This window comes from Oncorhynchus keta, chromosome 27 (genome assembly GCF_023373465.1).
Source record: "Oncorhynchus keta strain PuntledgeMale-10-30-2019 chromosome 27, Oket_V2, whole genome shotgun sequence".
NCBI classification, from domain to species: Eukaryota; Metazoa; Chordata; class Actinopteri; order Salmoniformes; family Salmonidae; genus Oncorhynchus; species Oncorhynchus keta.
The window spans coordinates 11665175-11685828 of NC_068447.1; the positions used below are offsets into that span (position 1 = coordinate 11665175).

Genomic DNA, 20654 nt, shown 5'->3' on the forward strand with positions numbered 1-20654 from the left:
CTCCAGCAGACGACCAGATTCCAACAGAGAAGACATTGTGACTCCTAGGGGAGTTAACCAGAGACTCTCTGATGAACTGACTCTCCAACAGACGGACCAGATTCCAACAGAGAAGACATTGTGACTCCTAGGGGAGTTAACCAGAGACTTTCTGATGAACTGACTCTCCAGCAGACGGACCAGATTCCAACAGAGAAGACATTGTGACTCCTAGGGGAGTTAACCAGAGACTCTCTGATGAACTGACTCTCCAGCAGACGGACCAGATTCCAACAGAGAAGACATTGTGACTTCTGGGGAAGTTAACCAGAGACTCTCCAGCAGACGACCAGATTCCAACAGAGAAGACATTGTGACTCCTAGGGGAGTTAACCAGAGACTCTCTGATGAACTGACTCTCTAGCAGACGACCAGATTCCAACAGAGAAGACATTGTGACTCCTAGGGGAGTTAACCAGAGACTCTCTGATGAACTGACTCTCCAGCAGACGACCAGATTCCAACAGAGAAGACATTGTGACTCCTAGGGGAGTTAACCAGAGACTCTCTGATGAACTGACTCTCCAGCAGACGGACCAGATTCCAACAGAGAAGACATTGTGACTCCTAGGGGAGTTAACCAGAGACTCTCTGATGAACTGACTCTCCAGCAGACGACCAGATTCCAACAGAGAAGACATTGTGACTCCTAGGGGAGTTAACCAGAGACTCTCTGATGAACTGACTCTCTAGCAGACGGACCAGATTCCAACAGAGAAGACATTGTGACTCCTAGGGGAGTTAACCAGAGACTCTCTGATGAACTGACTCTCCAACAGACGACCAGATTCCAACAGAGAAGACATTGTGACTCCTAGGGGAGTTAACCAGAGACTCTCTGATGAACTGACTCTCCAGCAGACGACCAGATTCCAACAGAGAAGACATTGTGACTCCTAGGGGAGTTAACCAGAGACTCTCTGATGAACTGACTCTCCAGCAGACGGACCAGATTCCAACAGAGAAGACATTGTGACTTCTGGGGAAGTTAACCAGAGACTCTCCAGCAGACGACCAGATTCCAACAGAGAAGACATTGTGACTCCTAGGGGAGTTAACCAGAGACTCTCTGATGAACTGACTCTCTAGCAGACGGACCAGATTCCAACAGAGAAGACATTGTGACTCCTAGGGGAGTTAACCAGAGACTCTCTGATGAACTGACTCTCCAGCAGACGACCAGATTCCAACAGAGAAGACATTGTGACTCCTAGGGGAGTTAACCAGAGACTCTCTGATGAACTGACTCTCTAGCAGACGGACCAGATTCCAACAGAGAAGACATTGTGACTCCTAGGGGAGTTAACCAGAGACTCTCTGATGAACTGACTCTCCAACAGACGGACCAGATTCCAACAGAGAAGACATTGTGACTCCTAGGGGAGTTAACCAGAGACTCTCTGATGAACTGACTCTCCAGCAGACGACCAGATTCCAACAGAGAAGACATTGTGACTCCTAGGGGAGTTAACCAGAGACTCTCTGATGAACTGACTCTCCAGCAGACGGACCAGATTCCAACAGAGAAGACATTGTGACTCCTAGGGGAGTTAACCAGAGACTCTCTGATGAACTGAATCTCCAACAGACGACCAGCGATTCCAACAGAGAAGACATTGTGACTCCTAGGGGAGTTAACCAGAGACTCTCTGATGAACTGACTCTCCAGCAGACGGACCAGATTCCAACAGAGAAGACATTGTGACTCCTAGGGGAGTTAACCAGAGACTCTCTGATGAACTGACTCTCCAGCAGACGACCAGATTCCAACAGAGAAGACATTGTGACTCCTAGGGGAGTTAACCAGAGACTCTCTGATGAACTGACTCTCTAGCAGACGACCAGATTCCAACAGAGAAGACATTGTGACTCCTAGGGGAGTTAACCAGAGACTCTCTGATGAACTGACTCTCCAGCAGACGACCAGATTCCAACAGAGAAGACATTGTGACTCCTAGGGGAGTTAACCAGAGACTCTCTGATGAACTGACTCTCCAACAGACAGACCAGATTCCAACAGAGAAGACAATGTGACTCCTAGGGGAGTTAACCAGAGACTCTCTGATGAACTGACTCTCTAGCAGACGACCAGATTCCAACAGAGAAGACATTGTGACTCCTAGGGGAGTTAACCAGAGACTCTCTGATGAACTGACTCTCTAGCAGACGGACCAGATTCCAACAGAGAAGACATTGTGACTCCTAGGGGAGTTAACCAGAGACTCTCTGATGAACTGACTCTCCAGCAGACGAACCAGATTCCAACAGAGAAGACATTGTGACTCCTAGGGGAGTTAACCAGAGACTCTCTGATGAACTGACTCTCCAACAGACGGACCAGATTCCAACAGAGAAGACATTGTGACTCCTAGGGGAGTTAACCAGAGACTCTCTGATGAACTGACTCTCCAGCAGACGACCAGATTCCAACAGAGAAGACATTGTGACTCCTAGGGGAGTTAACCAGAGACTCTCTGATGAACTGACTCTCCAGCAGACGGACCAGATTCTAACAGAGAAGACATTGTGACTCCTAGGGGAGTTAACCAGAGACTCTCTGATGAACTGACTCTCCAACAGACGGACCAGATTCCAACAGAGAAGACATTGTGACTCCTAGGGGAGTTAACCAGAGACTCTCTGATGAACTGACTCTCCAACAGACGACCAGATTCCAACAGAGAAGACATTGTGACTCCAAGGGGAGTTAACCAGAGACTCTCTGATGAACTGACTCTCCAGCAGACGGACCAGATTCTAACAGAGAAGACATTGTGACTCCTAGGGGAGTTAACCAGAGACTCTCTGATGAACTGACTCTCCAGCAGACGAACCAGATTCCAACAGAGAAGACATTGTGACTCCTAGGGGAGTTAACCAGAGACTCTCTGATGAACTGACTCTCCAGCAGACGAACCAGATTCCAACAGAGAAGACATTGTGACTCCTAGGGGAGTTAACCAGAGACTCTCTGATGAACTGACTCTCCAGCAGACGACCAGATTCCAACAGAGAAGACATTGTGACTCCTAGGGGAGTTAACCAGAGACTCTCTGATGAACTGACTCTCCAGCAGACGACCAGATTCCAACAGAGAAGACATTGTGACTCCTAGGGGAGTTAACCAGAGACTCTCTGATGAACTGACTCTCTAGCAGACGACCAGATTCCAACAGAGAAGACATTGTGACTCCTAGGGGAGTTAACCAGAGACTCTCTGATGAACTGACTCTCCAACAGACAGACCAGATTCCAACAGAGAAGACATTGTGACTCCAAGGGGAGTTAACCAGAGACTCTCTGATGAACTGACTCTCCAACAGACAGACCAGATTCCAACAGAGAAGACATTGTGACTCCTAGGGGAGTTAACCAGAGACTCTCTGATGAACTGACTCTCCAACAGACAGACCAGATTCCAACAGAGAAGACATTGTGACTCCTAGGGGAGTTAACCAGAGACTCTCTGATGAACTGACTCTCCAACAGACGACCAGATTCCAACAGAGAAGACATTGTGACTCCTAGGGGAGTTAACCAGAGACTCTCTGATGAACTGACTCTCCAACAGACAGACCAGATTCCAACAGAGAAGACATTGTGACTCCTAGGGGAGTTAACCAGAGACTCTCTGATGAACTGACTCTCCAACAGACGACCAGATTCCAACAGAGAAGACATTGTGACTCCAAGGGGAGTTAACCAGAGACTCTCTGATGAACTGACTCTCTAGCAGACGACCAGATTCCAACAGAGAAGACATTGTGACTCCTAGGGGAGTTAACCAGAGACTCTCTGATGAACTGACTCTCCAACAGACGGACCAGATTCCAACAGAGAAGACATTGTGACTCCTAGGGGAGTTAACCAGAGACTCTCTGATGAACTGACTCTCTAGCAGACGACCAGATTCCAACAGAGAAGACATTGTGACTCCTAGGGGAGTTAACCAGAGACTCTCTGATGAACTGACTCTCTAGCAGACGACCAGATTCCAACAGAGAAGACATTGTGACTCCTAGGGGAGTTAACCAGAGACTCTCTGATGAACGGACTCTCTAGCAGACGACCAGATTCCAACAGAGAAGACATTGTGACTCCTAGGGGAGTTAACCAGAGACTCTCTGATGAACTGACTCTCCAGCAGACGACCAGATTCCAACAGAGAAGACATTGTGACTCCTAGGGGAGTTAACCAGAGACTCTCTGATGAACTGACTCTCCAACAGACGACCAGATTCCAACAGAGAAGACATTGTGACTCCTAGGGGAGTTAACCAGAGACTCTCTGATGAACTGACTCTCTAGCAGACGGACCAGATTCCAACAGAGAAGACATTGTGACTCCTAGGGGAGTTAACCAGAGACTCTCTGATGAACTGACTCTCCAGCAGACGACCAGATTCCAACAGAGAAGACATTGTGACTCCTAGGGGAGTTAACCAGAGACTCTCTGATGAACTGACTCTCCAACAGACGGACCAGATTCCAACAGAGAAGACATTGTGACTCCTAGGGGAGTTAACCAGAGACTCTCTGATGAACTGACTCTCCAGCAGACGGACCAGATTCCAACAGAGAAGACATTGTGACTCCTAGGGGAGTTAACCAGAGACTCTCTGATGAACTGACTCTCTAGCAGACGGACCAGATTCCAACAGAGAAGACATTGTGACTCCTAGGGGAGTTAACCCGAGACTCTCTGATGAACTGACTCTCCAGCAGACGGACCAGATTCCAACAGAGAAGACATTGTGACTCCTAGGGGAGTTAACCAGAGACTCTCTGATGAACTGACTCTCTAGCAGACGGACCAGATTCCAACAGAGAAGACATTGTGACTCCTAGGGGAGTTAACCAGAGAGTCTCTGATGAACTGACTCTCTAGCAGACGGACCAGATTCCAACAGAGAAGACATTGTGACTCCTAGGGGAGTTAACCAGAGACTCTCTGATGAACTGAATCTCCAGCAGACGACCAGATTCCAACAGAGAAGACATTGTGACTCCTAGGGGAGTTAACCAGAGAGTCTCTGATGAACTGACTCTCTAGCAGACGGACCAGATTCCAACAGAGAAGACATTGTGACTCCTAGGGGAGTTAACCAGAGACTCTCTGATGAACTGACTCTCCAACAGACGGACCAGATTCCAACAGAGAAGACATTGTGACTCCTAGGGGAGTTAACCAGAGACTCTCTGATGAACTGACTCTCCAACAGACAGACCAGATTCCAACAGAGAAGACATTGTGACTCCTAGGGGAGTTAACCAGAGACTCTCTGATGAACTGACTCTCCAACAGACGGACCAGATTCCAACAGAGAAGACATTGTGACTCCTAGGGGAGTTAACCAGAGACTCTCTGATGAACTGACTCTCTAGCAGACGGACCAGATTCCAACAGAGAAGACATTGTGACTCCTAGGGGAGTTAACCAGAGACTCTCTGATGAACTGACTCTCCAACAGACGACCAGATTCCAACAGAGAAGACATTGTGACTCCTAGGGGAGTTAACCAGAGACTCTCTGATGAACTGACTCTCCAACAGACGGACCAGATTCCAACAGAGAAGACATTGTGACTCCTAGGGGAGTTAACCAGAGACTCTCTGATGAACTGACTCTCCAACAGACGACCAGATTCCAACAGAGAAGACATTGTGACTCCTAGGGGAGTTAACCAGAGACTCTCTGATGAACTGACTCTCCAACAGATGACCAGATTCCAACAGAGAAGACATTGTGACTCCTAGGGGAGTTAACCAGAGACTCTCTGATGAACTGACTCTCTAGCAGACGGACCAGATTCCAACAGAGAAGACATTGTGACTCCTAGGGGAGTTAACCAGAGACTCTCTGATGAACTGACTCTCCAACAGACAGACCAGCGATTCCAACAGAGAAGACATTGTGACTCCAAGGGGAGTTAACCAGAGACTCTCTGATGAACTGACTCTCTAGCAGACGACCAGCGATTCCAACAGAGAAGACAACAACGACATACGGACGTAAATATAAACACATTGCAAGTAGTCTCGAATGAGCGGCCGTTCATGTGCAAAGGATTAGCAGTTAAATGAATATAATTATCCACTGTGTGAAGTGAATCCATTTTGTCTTTCCCACTTTCTCAGTCCCTTTCCTCTTTCCTTTGTCCACCAAACCTTAATTTCGTGATGTAGGCATTTTTTCTTTGTATCATGTAGTAACCCAAATATCTACTGTTTGTTTGTTTAAATATTTCTGTGATTATTTAGTTATTTAGTAAATAAATAAATATTTAAGCCAATTTGTATTTTGCTGATTCATCATTTAGGCTAGGGTTCATGCAGATATCCAAGGGTTGCTACGTTCAGTAACGAGAACCGATGAGGTAATAGTAATTCATTAATAAGCGACAGTTTTCATAAGATATGAAAATATCTGAAGAGTCGATTCGGAAAATAGAGACTCTATACATTTTTCCTGTGGTGCCGTGACTTCCTAGATGAATTAAAGTTTACATGATTAATTTAATCACGTAATATTAATTCCACGTAGAGAATTGATTTGATGAAATAACAGCCTTCACATTTAATAATACAAAATTGTTTTGAAGTAACGTCTTTGTTGTTGTAACATCGCAAATGGACGTGTCAGTTTCACCGCTACTGATTCCAGCTTTAAGTTTGGCGTTAACAGGATGTTTGTTGTCTTCGTCCTGCAAGCCTGTGACTGTGATCCTGATGGTTCCCTGAACGGGGGCATCTGTGACGGGCATGATGAGCCGTCCCTGGGCATGGTCGCTGGGCAGTGCCGCTGCAAGGACCATGTGGAGGGACCTCGCTGTGACAAATGCAAGTCTGGCTTCTTCGGCCTGAGTGCAGACCATCCTCTTGGCTGCCAAGGTGAGTGGAGAGGAGTAGGAGTATAGTCATGATTCAGTCTCCCCCCTCAGCCTGCCCCATAACTCCTGCTCTCCCCCTCAGCCTGCCCCATAACTCCTGCTCTCCCCCCTCAGCCTGCCCCATAACTCCTGCTCTCCCCCCTCAGCCTGCCCCATAACTCCTGCTCTCCCCCAGGGGTACGGTGTCAGAGAGACCACCGTGTGACTCTGTGAGCGGGGACTGTTTCTGCCCCATAACTCCTGCTCTCCCCCCTCAGTCTGCCCCATATCTCCTGCTCTCCCCCTCAGTCTGCCCCATAACTCCTGCTCTCCCCCCTCAGCCTGCCCCATAACTCCTGCTCTCCCCCTCAGTCTGCCCCATATCTCCTGCTCTCCCCCCTCAGTCTGCCCCATTACTCCTGCTCTCCCCCCTCAGTCTGCCCCATATCTCCTGCTCTCCCCCCTCAGCCTGCCCCATAACTCCTGCTCTCCCCCCTCAGTCTGCCCCATAACTCCTGCTCTCCCCCCTCAGCCTGCCCCATAACTCCTGCTCTCCCCCCTCAGTCTGCCCCATAACTCCTGCTCTCCCCCCTCAGCCTGCCCCATATCTCCTGCTCTCCCCCCTCAGTCTGCCCCATAACTCCTGCTCTCCCCCCTCAGTCTGCCCCATAACTCCTGCTCTCCCTCCTCAGTCTGCCCCATAACTCCTGCTCTCCCCCCTCAGCCTGTCCCATAACTCCTGCTCTCCCCCCTCAGCCTGCCCCATAACTCCTGCTCTCCCCCTCAGCCTGCCCCATAACTCCTGCTCTCCCCCCTCAGTCTGCCCCATATCTCCTGCTCTCCCCCCTCAGTCTGCCCCATAACTCCTGCTCTCCCTCCTCAGCCTGCCAGTGTGACCCCAGGGGTACGGTGTCAGAGAGACCACAGTGTGACCCTGTGAGTGGGGATTGTTTCTGCAAGCGCCAGGTCACCGGACGCAGCTGTGGCCAGTGTCTGGTAAGAGTCCATGAGAGCCTCCCTCTTCCAACCTTAACACTCACACTCTCTTCTAACCTTAACACTCACACCCTCTTCTAACTTTAACACTCACACTCTCTTCTAACCTTAACACTCACACCCTCTTCTAACTTTAACACTCACACCCTCTTCTAACCTTAACACTCACACCCTCTTCTAACCTTAACACTCACACCCTCTTCTAACCTTAACACTCACACTCTCTTCTCTTCCTCTCTCATTCTCACACTCTTCTCTTCCACTCTCATTCTCACTCTCTCTTCTCTTCCTCTCTCATTCTCACACTCTCTTCTCTTCCTCTCTCATTCTCACACTCTCTCTTCTCTTCCTCTCTCATTCTCACACTCTTCTCTTCCTCTCTCATTCTCACACTCTCTTCTCTTCCTCTCTCATTCTCACACTCTCTTCTCTTCCACTCTCATTCTCACTCTCTTCTCTTCCACTCTCATTCTCACTCTCTTCTCTTCCTCTCTCATTCTCACTCTCTTCTCTTCCACTCTCATTCTCACTCTCTCTTCTCTTCCACTCTCATTCTCACACTCTCTCTTCTCTTCCTCTCTCATTCTCACACTCTCTCTTCTCTTCCTCTCATTCTCACACTCTCTTCTCTTCCACTCTCATTCTCACACTCTTCTCTTCCACTCTCATTCTTACAATCTCTCTTCTCTTCCTCTCTCATTCTCACACTCTCTTCTCTTCCTCTCTCATTCTCACACTCTCTTCTCTTCCTCTCTCATTCTCACTCTCTTCTCTTCCACTCTCATTCTCACTCTCTCTTCTCTTCCACTCTCATTCTCACACTCTCTCTTCTCTTCCTCTCTCATTCTCACACTCTCTCTTCTCTTCCTCTCATTCTCACACTCTCTTCTCTTCCACTCTCATTCTCACACTCTTCTCTTCCACTCTCATTCTCACTCTCTTCTCTTCCTCTCTCATTCTTACTCTCTCTCTTCTCTTCCTCTCTCATTCTCACTCTCTTCTCTTCCTCTCTCATTCTCACTCTCTTCTCTTCCTCTCTCATTCTCACTCTCTTCTCTTCCTCTCTCATTCTTACACTCTCTTCTCTTCCTCTCTCATTCTCACACTCTTCTCTTCCTCTCTCATTCTCACTCTCTTCTCTTCCTCTCTCATTCTCACTCTCTTCTCTTCCTCTCTCATTCTCACACTCTCTTCTCTTCCTCTCTCATTCTTACACTCTCTTCTCTTCCTCTCTCATTCTCACTCTCTTCTCTTCCTCTCTCATTCTCACACTCTCTTCTCTTCCTCTCTCATTCTTACTCTCTCTCTTCTCTTCCTCTCTCATTCTCACTCTCTTCTCTTCCTCTCTCATTCTCACTCTCTTCTCTTCCTCTCTCATTCTCACACTCTCTTCTCTTCCTCTCTCATTCTCACTCTCTTCTCTTCCTCTCTCATTCTCACTCTCTTCTCTTCCACTCTCATTCTCACACTCTTCTCTTCCTCTCTCATTCTCACACTCTCTTCTCTTCCTCTCTCATTCTTACTCTCTCTCTTCTCTTCCTCTCTCATTCTCACTCTCTTCTCTTCCTCTCTCATTCTTACACTCTCTTCTCTTCCTCTCTCATTCTCACTCTCTTCTCTTCCTCTCTCATTCTCACACTCTCTTCTCTTCCTCTCTCATTCTCACTCTCTTCTCTTCCACTCTCATTCTCACTCTCTCTTCTCTTCCACTCTCATTCTCACTCTCTTCTCTTCCACTCTCATTCTCACTCTCTTCTCTTCCTCTCTCATTCTCACTCTCTTCTCTTCCTCTCTCATTCTCACACTCTCTTCTCTTCCTCTCTCATTCTCACTCTCTTCTCTTCCACTCTCATTCTCACTCTCTTCTCTTCCACTCTCATTCTTACTCTCTTCTCTTCCTCTCTCATTCTCACACTCTCTTCTCTTCCTCTCTCATTCTCACTCTCTTCTCTTCCACTCTCATTCTCACACTCTCTCTTCTCTTCCTCTCTCATTCTCACACTCTCTTCTCTTCCTCTCTCATTCTCACTCTCTTCTCTTCCTCTCTCATTCTCACTCTCTTCTCTTCCTCTCTCATTCTCACTCTCTTCTCTTCCTCTCTCATTCTCACTCTCTTCTCTTCCTCTCTCATTCTTACACTCTCTTCTCTTCCTCTCTCATTCTCACTCTCTTCTCTTCCTCTCTCATTCTCACACTCTTCTCTTCCTCTCTCATTCTCACTCTCTTCTCTTCCACTCTCATTCTCACTCTCTTCTCTTCCTCTCTCATTCTCACACTCTCTTCTCTTCCTCTCTCATTCTCACACTCTTCTCTTCCTCTCTCATTCTCACTCTCTTCTCTTCCTCTCTCATTCTCACTCTCTTCTCTTCCTCTCTCATTCTCACTCTCTTCTCTTCCTCTCTCATTCTTACACTCTCTTCTCTTCCTCTCTCATTCTCACTCTCTTCTCTTCCTCTCTCATTCTCACACTCTTCTCTTCCTCTCTCATTCTCACTCTCTTCTCTTCCACTCTCATTCTCACTCTCTTCTCTTCCTCTCTCATTCTCACACTCTCTTCTCTTCCTCTCTCATTCTCACACTCTTCTCTTCCTCTCTCATTCTCACTCTCTTCTCTTCCACTCTCATTCTCACTCTCTTCTCTTCCTCTCTCATTCTCACACTCTCTTCTCTTCCTCTCTCATTCTCACTCTCTTCTCTTCCTCTCTCATTCTCACTCTCTTCTCTTCCTCTCTCATTCTCACTCTCTTCTCTTCCTCTCTCATTCTCACTCTCTTCTCTTCCTCTCTCATTCTTACACTCTCTTCTCTTCCTCTCTCATTCTCACTCTCTTCTCTTCCTCTCTCATTCTCACACTCTCTTCTCTTCCTCTCTCATTCTCACTCTCTTCTCTTCCACTCTCATTCTCACACTCTCTCTTCTCTTCCTCTCTCATTCTCACTCTCTTCTCTTCCTCTCTCATTCTCACTCTCTTCTCTTCCTCTCTCATTCTCACTCTCTTCTCTTCCACTCTCATTCTCACTCTCTCTTCTCTTCCACTCTCATTCTCACACTCTCTCTTCTCTTCCTCTCTCATTCTCACTCTCTTCTCTTCCACTCTCATTCTGACACTCTCTCTTCTCTTCCTCTCTCATTCTCACTCTCTCTTCTCTTCCACTCTCATTCTCACTCTCTCTTCTCTTCCACTCTCATTCTCACACTCTCTCTTCTCTTCCTCTCTCATTCTCACTCTCTTCTCTTCCTCTCTCATTCTCACTCTCTTCTCTTCCTCTCTCATTCTCACTCTCTTCTCTTCCACTCTCATTCTCACTCTCTCTTCTCTTCCACTCTCATTCTCACACTCTCTCTTCTCTTCCTCTCTCATTCTCACTCTCTTCTCTTCCACTCTCATTCTGACACTCTCTCTTCTCTTCCTCTCTCATTCTCACTCTCTCTTCTCTTCCACTCTCATTCTCACACTCTCTCTTCTCTTCCTCTCTCATTCTCACTCTCTTCTCTTCCTCTCTCATTCTCACTCTCTTCTCTTCCACTCTCATTCTCACTCTCTCTTCTCTTCCACTCTCATTCTCACACTCTCTCTTCTCTTCCTCTCTCATTCTCACTCTCTTCTCTTCCACTCTCATTCTCACACTCTCTCTTCTCTTCCTCTCATTCTGACACTCTCTTCTCTTCCACTCTCATTCTCACACTCTTCTCTTCCACTCTCATTCTTACAATCTCTCTTCTCTTCCTCTCTCATTCTCACACTCTCTTCTCTTCCTCTCTCATTCTCACTCTCTTCTCTTCCTCTCTCATTCTCACTCTCTTCTCTTCCTCTCTCATTCTCACTCTCTTCTCTTCCTCTCTCATTCTCACTCTCTTCTCTTCCTCTCTCATTCTCACTCTCTTCTCTTCCTCTCTCATTCTCACTCTCTTCTCTTCCTCTCTCATTCTCACTCTCTTCTCTTCCTCTCTCATTCTCACACTCTCTTCTCTTCCTCTCTCATTCTTACTCTCTCTCTTCTCTTCCTCTCTCATTCTCACTCTCTTCTCTTCCTCTCTCATTCTCACTCTCTTCTCTTCCTCTCTCATTCTCACTCTCTTCTCTTCCTCTCTCATTCTCACACTCTCTTCTCTTCCTCTCTCATTCTCACTCTCTTCTCTTCCTCTCTCATTCTCACTCTCTTCTCTTCCACTCTCATTCTCACACTCTCTCTTCTCTTCCTCTCTCATTCTCACACTCTCTTCTCTTCCTCTCTCATTCTTACTCTCTCTCTTCTCTTCCTCTCTCATTCTCACTCTCTTCTCTTCCTCTCTCATTCTCACTCTCTTCTCTTCCTCTCTCATTCTCACTCTCTTCTCTTCCTCTCTCATTCTCACTCTCTTCTCTTCCTCTCTCATTCTTACACTCTCTTCTCTTCCTCTCTCATTCTCACTCTCTTCTCTTCCTCTCTCATTCTCACACTCTCTTCTCTTCCTCTCTCATTCTCACTCTCTTCTCTTCCACTCTCATTCTCACTCTCTTCTCTTCCACTCTCATTCTTACTCTCTTCTCTTCCTCTCTCATTCTCACACTCTCTTCTCTTCCTCTCTCATTCTCACTCTCTTCTCTTCCACTCTCATTCTCACACTCTCTCTTCTCTTCCTCTCTCATTCTCACACTCTCTTCTCTTCCTCTCTCATTCTTACTCTCTCTCTTCTCTTCCTCTCTCATTCTCACTCTCTTCTCTTCCTCTCTCATTCTCACTCTCTTCTCTTCCTCTCTCATTCTCACTCTCTTCTCTTCCTCTCTCATTCTTACACTCTCTTCTCTTCCTCTCTCATTCTCACTCTCTTCTCTTCCTCTCTCATTCTCACACTCTTCTCTTCCTCTCTCATTCTCACTCTCTTCTCTTCCACTCTCATTCTCACTCTCTTCTCTTCCTCTCTCATTCTCACACTCTCTTCTCTTCCTCTCTCATTCTCACTCTCTTCTCTTCCTCTCTCATTCTCACTCTCTTCTCTTCCTCTCTCATTCTCACTCTCTTCTCTTCCACTCTCATTCTCACACTCTCTCTTCTCTTCCTCTCTCATTCTCACACTCTCTTCTCTTCCTCTCTCATTCTTACTCTCTCTCTTCTCTTCCTCTCTCATTCTCACTCTCTTCTCTTCCTCTCTCATTCTTACACTCTCTTCTCTTCCTCTCTCATTCTCACTCTCTTCTCTTCCTCTCTCATTCTCACACTCTCTTCTCTTCCTCTCTCATTCTCACTCTCTTCTCTTCCACTCTCATTCTCACTCTCTTCTCTTCCACTCTCATTCTTACTCTCTTCTCTTCCTCTCTCATTCTCACACTCTCTTCTCTTCCTCTCTCATTCTCACACTCTCTTCTCTTCCTCTCTCATTCTCACTCTCTTCTCTTCCTCTCTCATTCTCACACTCTTCTCTTCCTCTCTCATTCTCACTCTCTTCTCTTCCTCTCTCATTCTTACACTCTCTTCTCTTCCTCTCTCATTCTCACTCTCTTCTCTTCCTCTCTCATTCTCACACTCTCTTCTCTTCCTCTCTCATTCTCACTCTCTTCTCTTCCACTCTCATTCTCACTCTCTTCTCTTCCACTCTCATTCTTACTCTCTTCTCTTCCTCTCTCATTCTCACACTCTCTTCTCTTCCTCTCTCATTCTCACACTCTCTTCTCTTCCTCTCTCATTCTCACTCTCTTCTCTTCCTCTCTCATTCTCACTCTCTCTTCTCTTCCTCTCTCATTCTCACACTCTTCTCTTCCTCTCTCATTCTCACTCTCTTCTCTTCCACTCTCATTCTCACTCTCTTCTCTTCCTCTCTCATTCTCACACTCTCTTCTCTTCCTCTCTCATTCTCACACTCTCTTCTCTTCCTCTCTCATTCTCACACTCTTCTCTTCCTCTCTCATTCTCACTCTCTTCTCTTCCACTCTCATTCTCACACTCTTCTCTTCCTCTCTCATTCTCACTCTCTTCTCTTCCTCTCTCATTCTCACTCTCTTCTCTTCCTCTCTCATTCTCACTCTCTTCTCTTCCTCTCTCATTCTTACACTCTCTTCTCTTCCTCTCTCATTCTCACACTCTTCTCTTCCTCTCTCATTCTCACTCTCTTCTCTTCCTCTCTCATTCTTACACTCTCTTCTCTTCCTCTCTCATTCTCACACTCTTCTCTTCCTCTCTCATTCTCACTCTCTTCTCTTCCACTCTCATTCTCACTCTCTTCTCTTCCTCTCTCATTCTCACTCTCTTCTCTTCCACTCTCATTCTCACACTCTTCTCTTCCTCTCTCATTCTTACACTCTCTTCTCTTCCTCTCTCATTCTCACACTCTTCTCTTCCTCTCTCATTCTCACTCTCTTCTCTTCCTCTCTCATTCTTACACTCTCTTCTCTTCCTCTCTCATTCTCACTCTCTTCTCTTCCTCTCTCATTCTTACTCTCTTCTCTTCCTCTCTCATTCTCACACTCTTCTCTTCCTCTCTCATTCTTACACTCTCTTCTCTTCCTCTCTCATTCTCACACTCTTCTCTTCCTCTCTCATTCTTACTCTCTCTCTTCTCTTCCTCTCTCATTCTTACTCTCTCTCTTCTCTTCCTCTCTCATTCTTACTCTCTCTCTTCTCTTCCTCTCTCATTCTTACTCTCTCTCTTCTCTTCCTCTCTCATTCTTACTCTCTCTCTTCTCTTCCTGGTCCTTCTGTAGCTCAGTTGGTAGAGCATGGCGCTTGTAACGCCAGGGTAGTGGGTTCGATTCCCGGGACCACCCATACGTAGAATGTATGCACACATGACTGTAAGTCGCTTTGGATAAAAGCGTCTGCTAAATGGCATATATTATTATATTATCTTCCTCTCTCATTCTTACTCTCTCTCTTCTCTTCCTCTCTCATTCTTACTCTCTCTCTTCTCTTCCTCGCTCATTCTCACACTCTCTCTTCTCTTCTCTCTCTCTCTCTCTCTCTCTCTCTCTCTCTCTCTCTCTCTCTCTCTCTCTCTCTCTCTCTCGCTCTTTCTCACATACACCTTCCAGAATTCATAGGTGTTTCTGAGTGATTCACATCCCCCTGTCACTCACCTAACTTCCTTGCCATGCCAGTAACAGTACCCAGGAATGTCTAAATTTATCCCAGGGATGTCAGACCTCTCCGGTTGGTGTGTTACAGCAGGTCAAAAATGGTCAGCAGGCATTGGTCCTGATTGAGTGGATCCTGAGTTCTCAGAAGCTGCATATGGGCTTATTTTAAAGTCAAGAACGAACAACCACTATTTTCACCCATAACTTAAACTCTACCAGCCTGCACTTATACACTATGTTATTTTGATAGACAGGATGTATTTACACTATGTCATTTTGATAGACAGGATGTATTTAAAGTAAGTCGTTTTGATAGACAGAATGTATTTACAGTAAGTCGTTTTGATAGACAGGATGTATTTACAGTAAGTCATTTTGATAGACAGGATGTATTTACACTGTCATTTCGATAGACAGGATGTATTTACAGTAAGTAATTTTGATAGACAGGATGTATTTACAGTAAGTAATTTTGATAGACAGGATGTATTTACAGTAAGTTGTTTTGATAGACAGGATGTATTTACAGTAAGTCATTTTGATAGACAGGATGTATTTACACTGTCATTTCGATAGACAGGATGTATTTACAGTAAGTCATTTTGATAGACAGGATGTATTTACAGTAAGTCATTTTGATAGACAGGATGTATTTACAGTAAGTCATTTTGATAGACAGGATGTATTTACAGTAAGTCATTTTGATAGACAGGATGTATTTACAGTAAGTCATTTTGATAGACAGGATGTATTTGGAGCTAGGAACACAGGGTTGAGATATCTGAGTCAGCTGACATGTATGATCCAGTAACCCTGGCTGATGCAGTCTGTCTGGTGCTATAACAGCTGTCTCTGCCTGTCTCCCACCCGCCCACAGCCAGAACACTGGGCACTGAGTCACGACCTGAATGGCTGCAGAGACTGTGACTGTGATGTGGGCGGAGCCACCGATAACCAGTGAGTGACATTGTGATCTGTTTCTGCATCACATACAATTAATAAAAAACAAAATGGCCTCTTAATGTATATCTCTACCAATGAATTTGATTCATGTTGTACAACTACAAGATTACTGAATAGACCTTTTATCTGTCTTCCTCAGCTGCTCAATGGACAATGGGCAGTGTCGTTGTCGTAGTCATATGATGGGCCGTCAATGTACCCAGGTGGAGTCTGGGTACTTCTTCATGGCTCTGGACCACTATACCTACGAGGCTGAGCTGGCCATGCTGGGACAGGTAACTACTGCTGCTCCCTACACACAGAACAGACAGGGCTGTTATTTACATTGTTTGCACTGTCTATGTTTGACTTTGTGTGAAAAAATCTTGCACTAACACTAACACTAGCACTAACACTAGCACTAACACTAACACTAACACTAGCACTAACACTAACACTAGCACTAACACTAGCACTAACACTAACACTAACACTAACACTAACACTAGCACTAACACTAGCACTAGCACTAGCACTAGCACTAACACTAACACTAGCACCAGCACCAACACCAGCACTAACACTAGCACTAGCACTAGCACTAACACTAGCACTAACACTAACACTAGCACTAACACTAGCACTAACACTAACACTAGCACTAACACTAACACTAACACTAACACTAGCACTAACACTAGCACTAACACTAGCACTAGCACTAACACTAGCACTAACACTAACACTAGCACTAGCACTAACACTAGCACTAACACCAGCACCAACACTAACACTAGCACTAGCACTAGCACTAACACTAGCACTAGCACTAGCACGAACACTAGCACTAGCACTAGCACTAACACTAGCACTAGCACTAACACTAACACTAACACTAGCACTAACACTAGCACTAGCACTAACACTAACACTAGCACTAGCATTAACACTAGCACTAACACTAACACTAACACTAACACTAGCACTAACACTAGCACTAACACTAGCACTAACACTAGCACTAACACTAACACTAGCACTAACACTAGCACTAACACTAGCACTAACACTAGCACTAACACTAACACTAGCACTAGCACTAGCACTAACACTAACACTAGCACTAGCACTAACACTAGCACTAACACTAGCACTAACACTAACACTAGCACTAACACTAGCACTAACACTAGCACTAGCACTAACACTAACACTAACACTAGCACTAGCACTAGCACTAACACTAATACTAGCACTAACACTAACACTAGCACTAACACTAGCACTAACACTAGCACTAGCACTAACACTAACACTAGCACGAGCACTAACACTAGCACTAACACTAGCACTAGCACTAACACTAGCACTAACACTAACACTAGCACTAACACTAGCACTAACACTAACACTAACACTAACACTAGCACTAACACTAGCACTAGCACTAGCACTAGCACTAACACTAACACTAGCACTAGCACTAACACTAGCACTAACACTAGCACTAACACTAGCACTAACACTAGCACTAACACTAACACTAACACTAACACTAGCACTAACACTAGCACTAGCACTATAACACTAGCACTAACACTAACACTATAACACTAGCACTAACACTATAACACTAACACTAACACTAGCACTAACACTAGCACTAACACTAACACTATAACACGAGCACTAACACTAGCACTAACACTAACACTAGCACTAGCACTAACACTAACACTAACACTATAACACTAGCACTAGCACTAACACTTACACTAACACTAACACTAGCACTAACACTAACACTATAACACTAGCACTGACACTAACACTAGCACTAGCACTAACACTAACACTAACACTATAACACTAGCACTAACACTAGCACTAGCACTAACACTAATACTAGCACTAACACTAGCACTAACACTAGCACTAACACTAACACTATAACACTAGCACTAACACTAGCACTAACACTAACACTAACACTAACACTAACACTAACACTAGCACTATAACACTAGCACTAACACTAACACTAGCACTAGCACTAACACTAACACTAACACTATAACACTAGCACTAACACTAACACTAGCACTAACACTAGCACAAACACTAACACTAATACTAGCACTAGCACGAACACTAGCACTAACACTAACACTAGCACTAACACTAACACGAGCACTAGCACTAGCACTAGCACTGACACTAACACTAACACTAACACTAACACTAACACTAGCACTAACACTAGCACTAACACTAACACTAGCACTAGCACTAACACTAACACTAGCACTAACACTAGCACTAACACTAGCACTCATACTCACAGTCACCCTCACAGTCACCCTAACACTAGCACTAGCATTAACACTAACATTAACACTAACACTAGCACTAGCATTAACACTAGCATTAACACGAACATTAACACTAACACTAGCACTAACACGAGCATTAGCACTAACATCAACACTAGCATTAACACTAGCATTAGCACTAACACTAACACTAGCATTAGCACTAAAATCAAAACTAGCATTAACACTAGCATTAGCACTAGCACTCATACTCACAGTCACCCTCACATTAACACTAGCATTAGCACTAGCACTCATACTCACAGTCACCCTCACATTAACACTAGCATTAGCACTAGCACTCATAGTCACAGTCACCCTCACATTAACACTAGCATTAGCACTAGCACTCATACTCACAGTCACCCTCACATTAACACTAGCATTAGCACTAGCACTCATACTCACAGTCACCCTCACATCAACACTAGCATTAACACTAGCATTAGCACTAACACTAACACTAGCATTAGCACTAAAATCAAAACTAGCATTAACACTAGCATTAGCACTAGCACTCATACTCACAGTCACCCTCACATTAACACTAGCATTAGAACTAGCACTCATACTCACAGTCACCCTCACATTAACACTAGCATTAGCACTAGCACTCATAGTCACAGTCACCCTCACATTAACACTAGCATTAGCACTAGCACTCATACTCACAGTCACCCTCACACTAACACTAGCACTAACACTAGCACTAACACTAGCACTAACACTAACACTAGCACTAACACTAGCACTAACACTAGCACTAGCACTAACACTAACACTAGCACTAGCACTAACACTAGCACTAACACTAGCACTAACACTAACACTAGCACTAACACTAGCACTAGCACTAGCACTATAACACTAGCACTAACACTAACACTATAACACTAGCACTAACACTATAACACTAACACTAACACTAGCACTAACACTAGCACTAACACTAACACTATAACACGAGCACTAACACTAGCACTAACACTAACACTAGCACTAGCACTAACACTAACACTAACACTATAACACTAGCACTAGCACTAACACTTACACTAACACTAACACTAGCACTAACACTAACACTATAACACTAGCACTGACACTAACACTAGCACTAGCACTAACACTAACACTAACACTATAACACTAGCACTAACACTAGCACTAGCACTAACACTAATACTAGCACTAACACTAACACTAGCACTAACACTAGCACTAACACTAACACTATAACACTAGCACTAACACTAGCACTAACACTAACACTAGCACTAACACTAACACTAACACTAACACTAGCACTAACACTAACACTATAACACTAGCACTAACACTAACACTAGCACTAGCACTAACACTAACACTAACACTATAACACTAGCACTAACACTAACACTAGCACTAACACTAGCACAAACACTAACACTAATACTAGCACTAGCACGAACACTAGCACTAACACTAACACTAGCACTAACACTAACACGAGCACTAGCACTAACACTAGCACTAGCACTAACACTAGCACTGACACTAACACTAACACTAACACTAACACTAACACTAGCACTAACACTAGCACTAACACTAACACTAGCACTAGCACTAACACTAACACTAGCACTAACACTAGCACTAACACTAGCACTCATACTCACAGTCACCCTCACAGTCACCCTAACACTAGCACTAGCATTAACACTAGCATTAACACTAACATTAACACTAACACTAGCACTAGCATTAACACTAGCATTAACACGAACATTAACACTAACACTAGCACTAACACGAGCATTAGCACTAACATCAACACTAGCATTAACACTAGCATTAGCACTAACACTAACACTAGCATTAGCACTAAAATCAAAACTAGCATTAACACTAGCATTAGCACTAGCACTCATACTCACAGTCACCCTCACATTAACACTAGCATTAGCACTAGCACTCATACTCACAGTCACCCTCACATTAACACTAGCATTAGCACTAGCACTCATAGTCACAGTCACCCTCACATTAACACTAGCATTAGCACTAGCACTCATACTCACAGTCACCCTCACATTAACACTAGCATTAGCACTAGCACTCATACTCACAGTCACCCTCACATTAACACTAGCATTAACACTAGCACTCATAGTCACAGTCACCCTCACATTAACACTAGCATTAGCACTAGCACTCATAGTCACAGTCACCCTCACATTAACACTAGCATTAGCACTAGCACTCATACTCACAGTCACCCTCACATTAACACTAGCATTAACACTAGCATTAGCACTAGCACTCATAGTCACAGTCACCCTCACATTAACACTAGCATTAGCACTAGCACTCATAGTCACAGTCACCCTCACATTAACA

At 45.0% G+C, this 20654-nt stretch overlaps 1 protein-coding gene across 1 annotated transcript in view; it reads left to right on the forward strand.

Annotated features, from left to right (window-relative positions):
* The window catches only part of LOC118375334 (laminin subunit beta-2-like), a 119135-nt gene that overhangs the window by 69448 nt on the left and 29033 nt on the right, over positions 1-20654 (forward strand). The window contains exons 11-14 of the mRNA XM_052481679.1: positions 6751-6930; positions 7792-7904; positions 15833-15912; positions 16058-16193. Coding sequence (XP_052337639.1) covers positions 6751-6930; positions 7792-7904; positions 15833-15912; positions 16058-16193 — 509 coding nt within the window. The remainder of the gene's footprint in view (positions 1-6750; positions 6931-7791; positions 7905-15832; positions 15913-16057; positions 16194-20654) is intronic.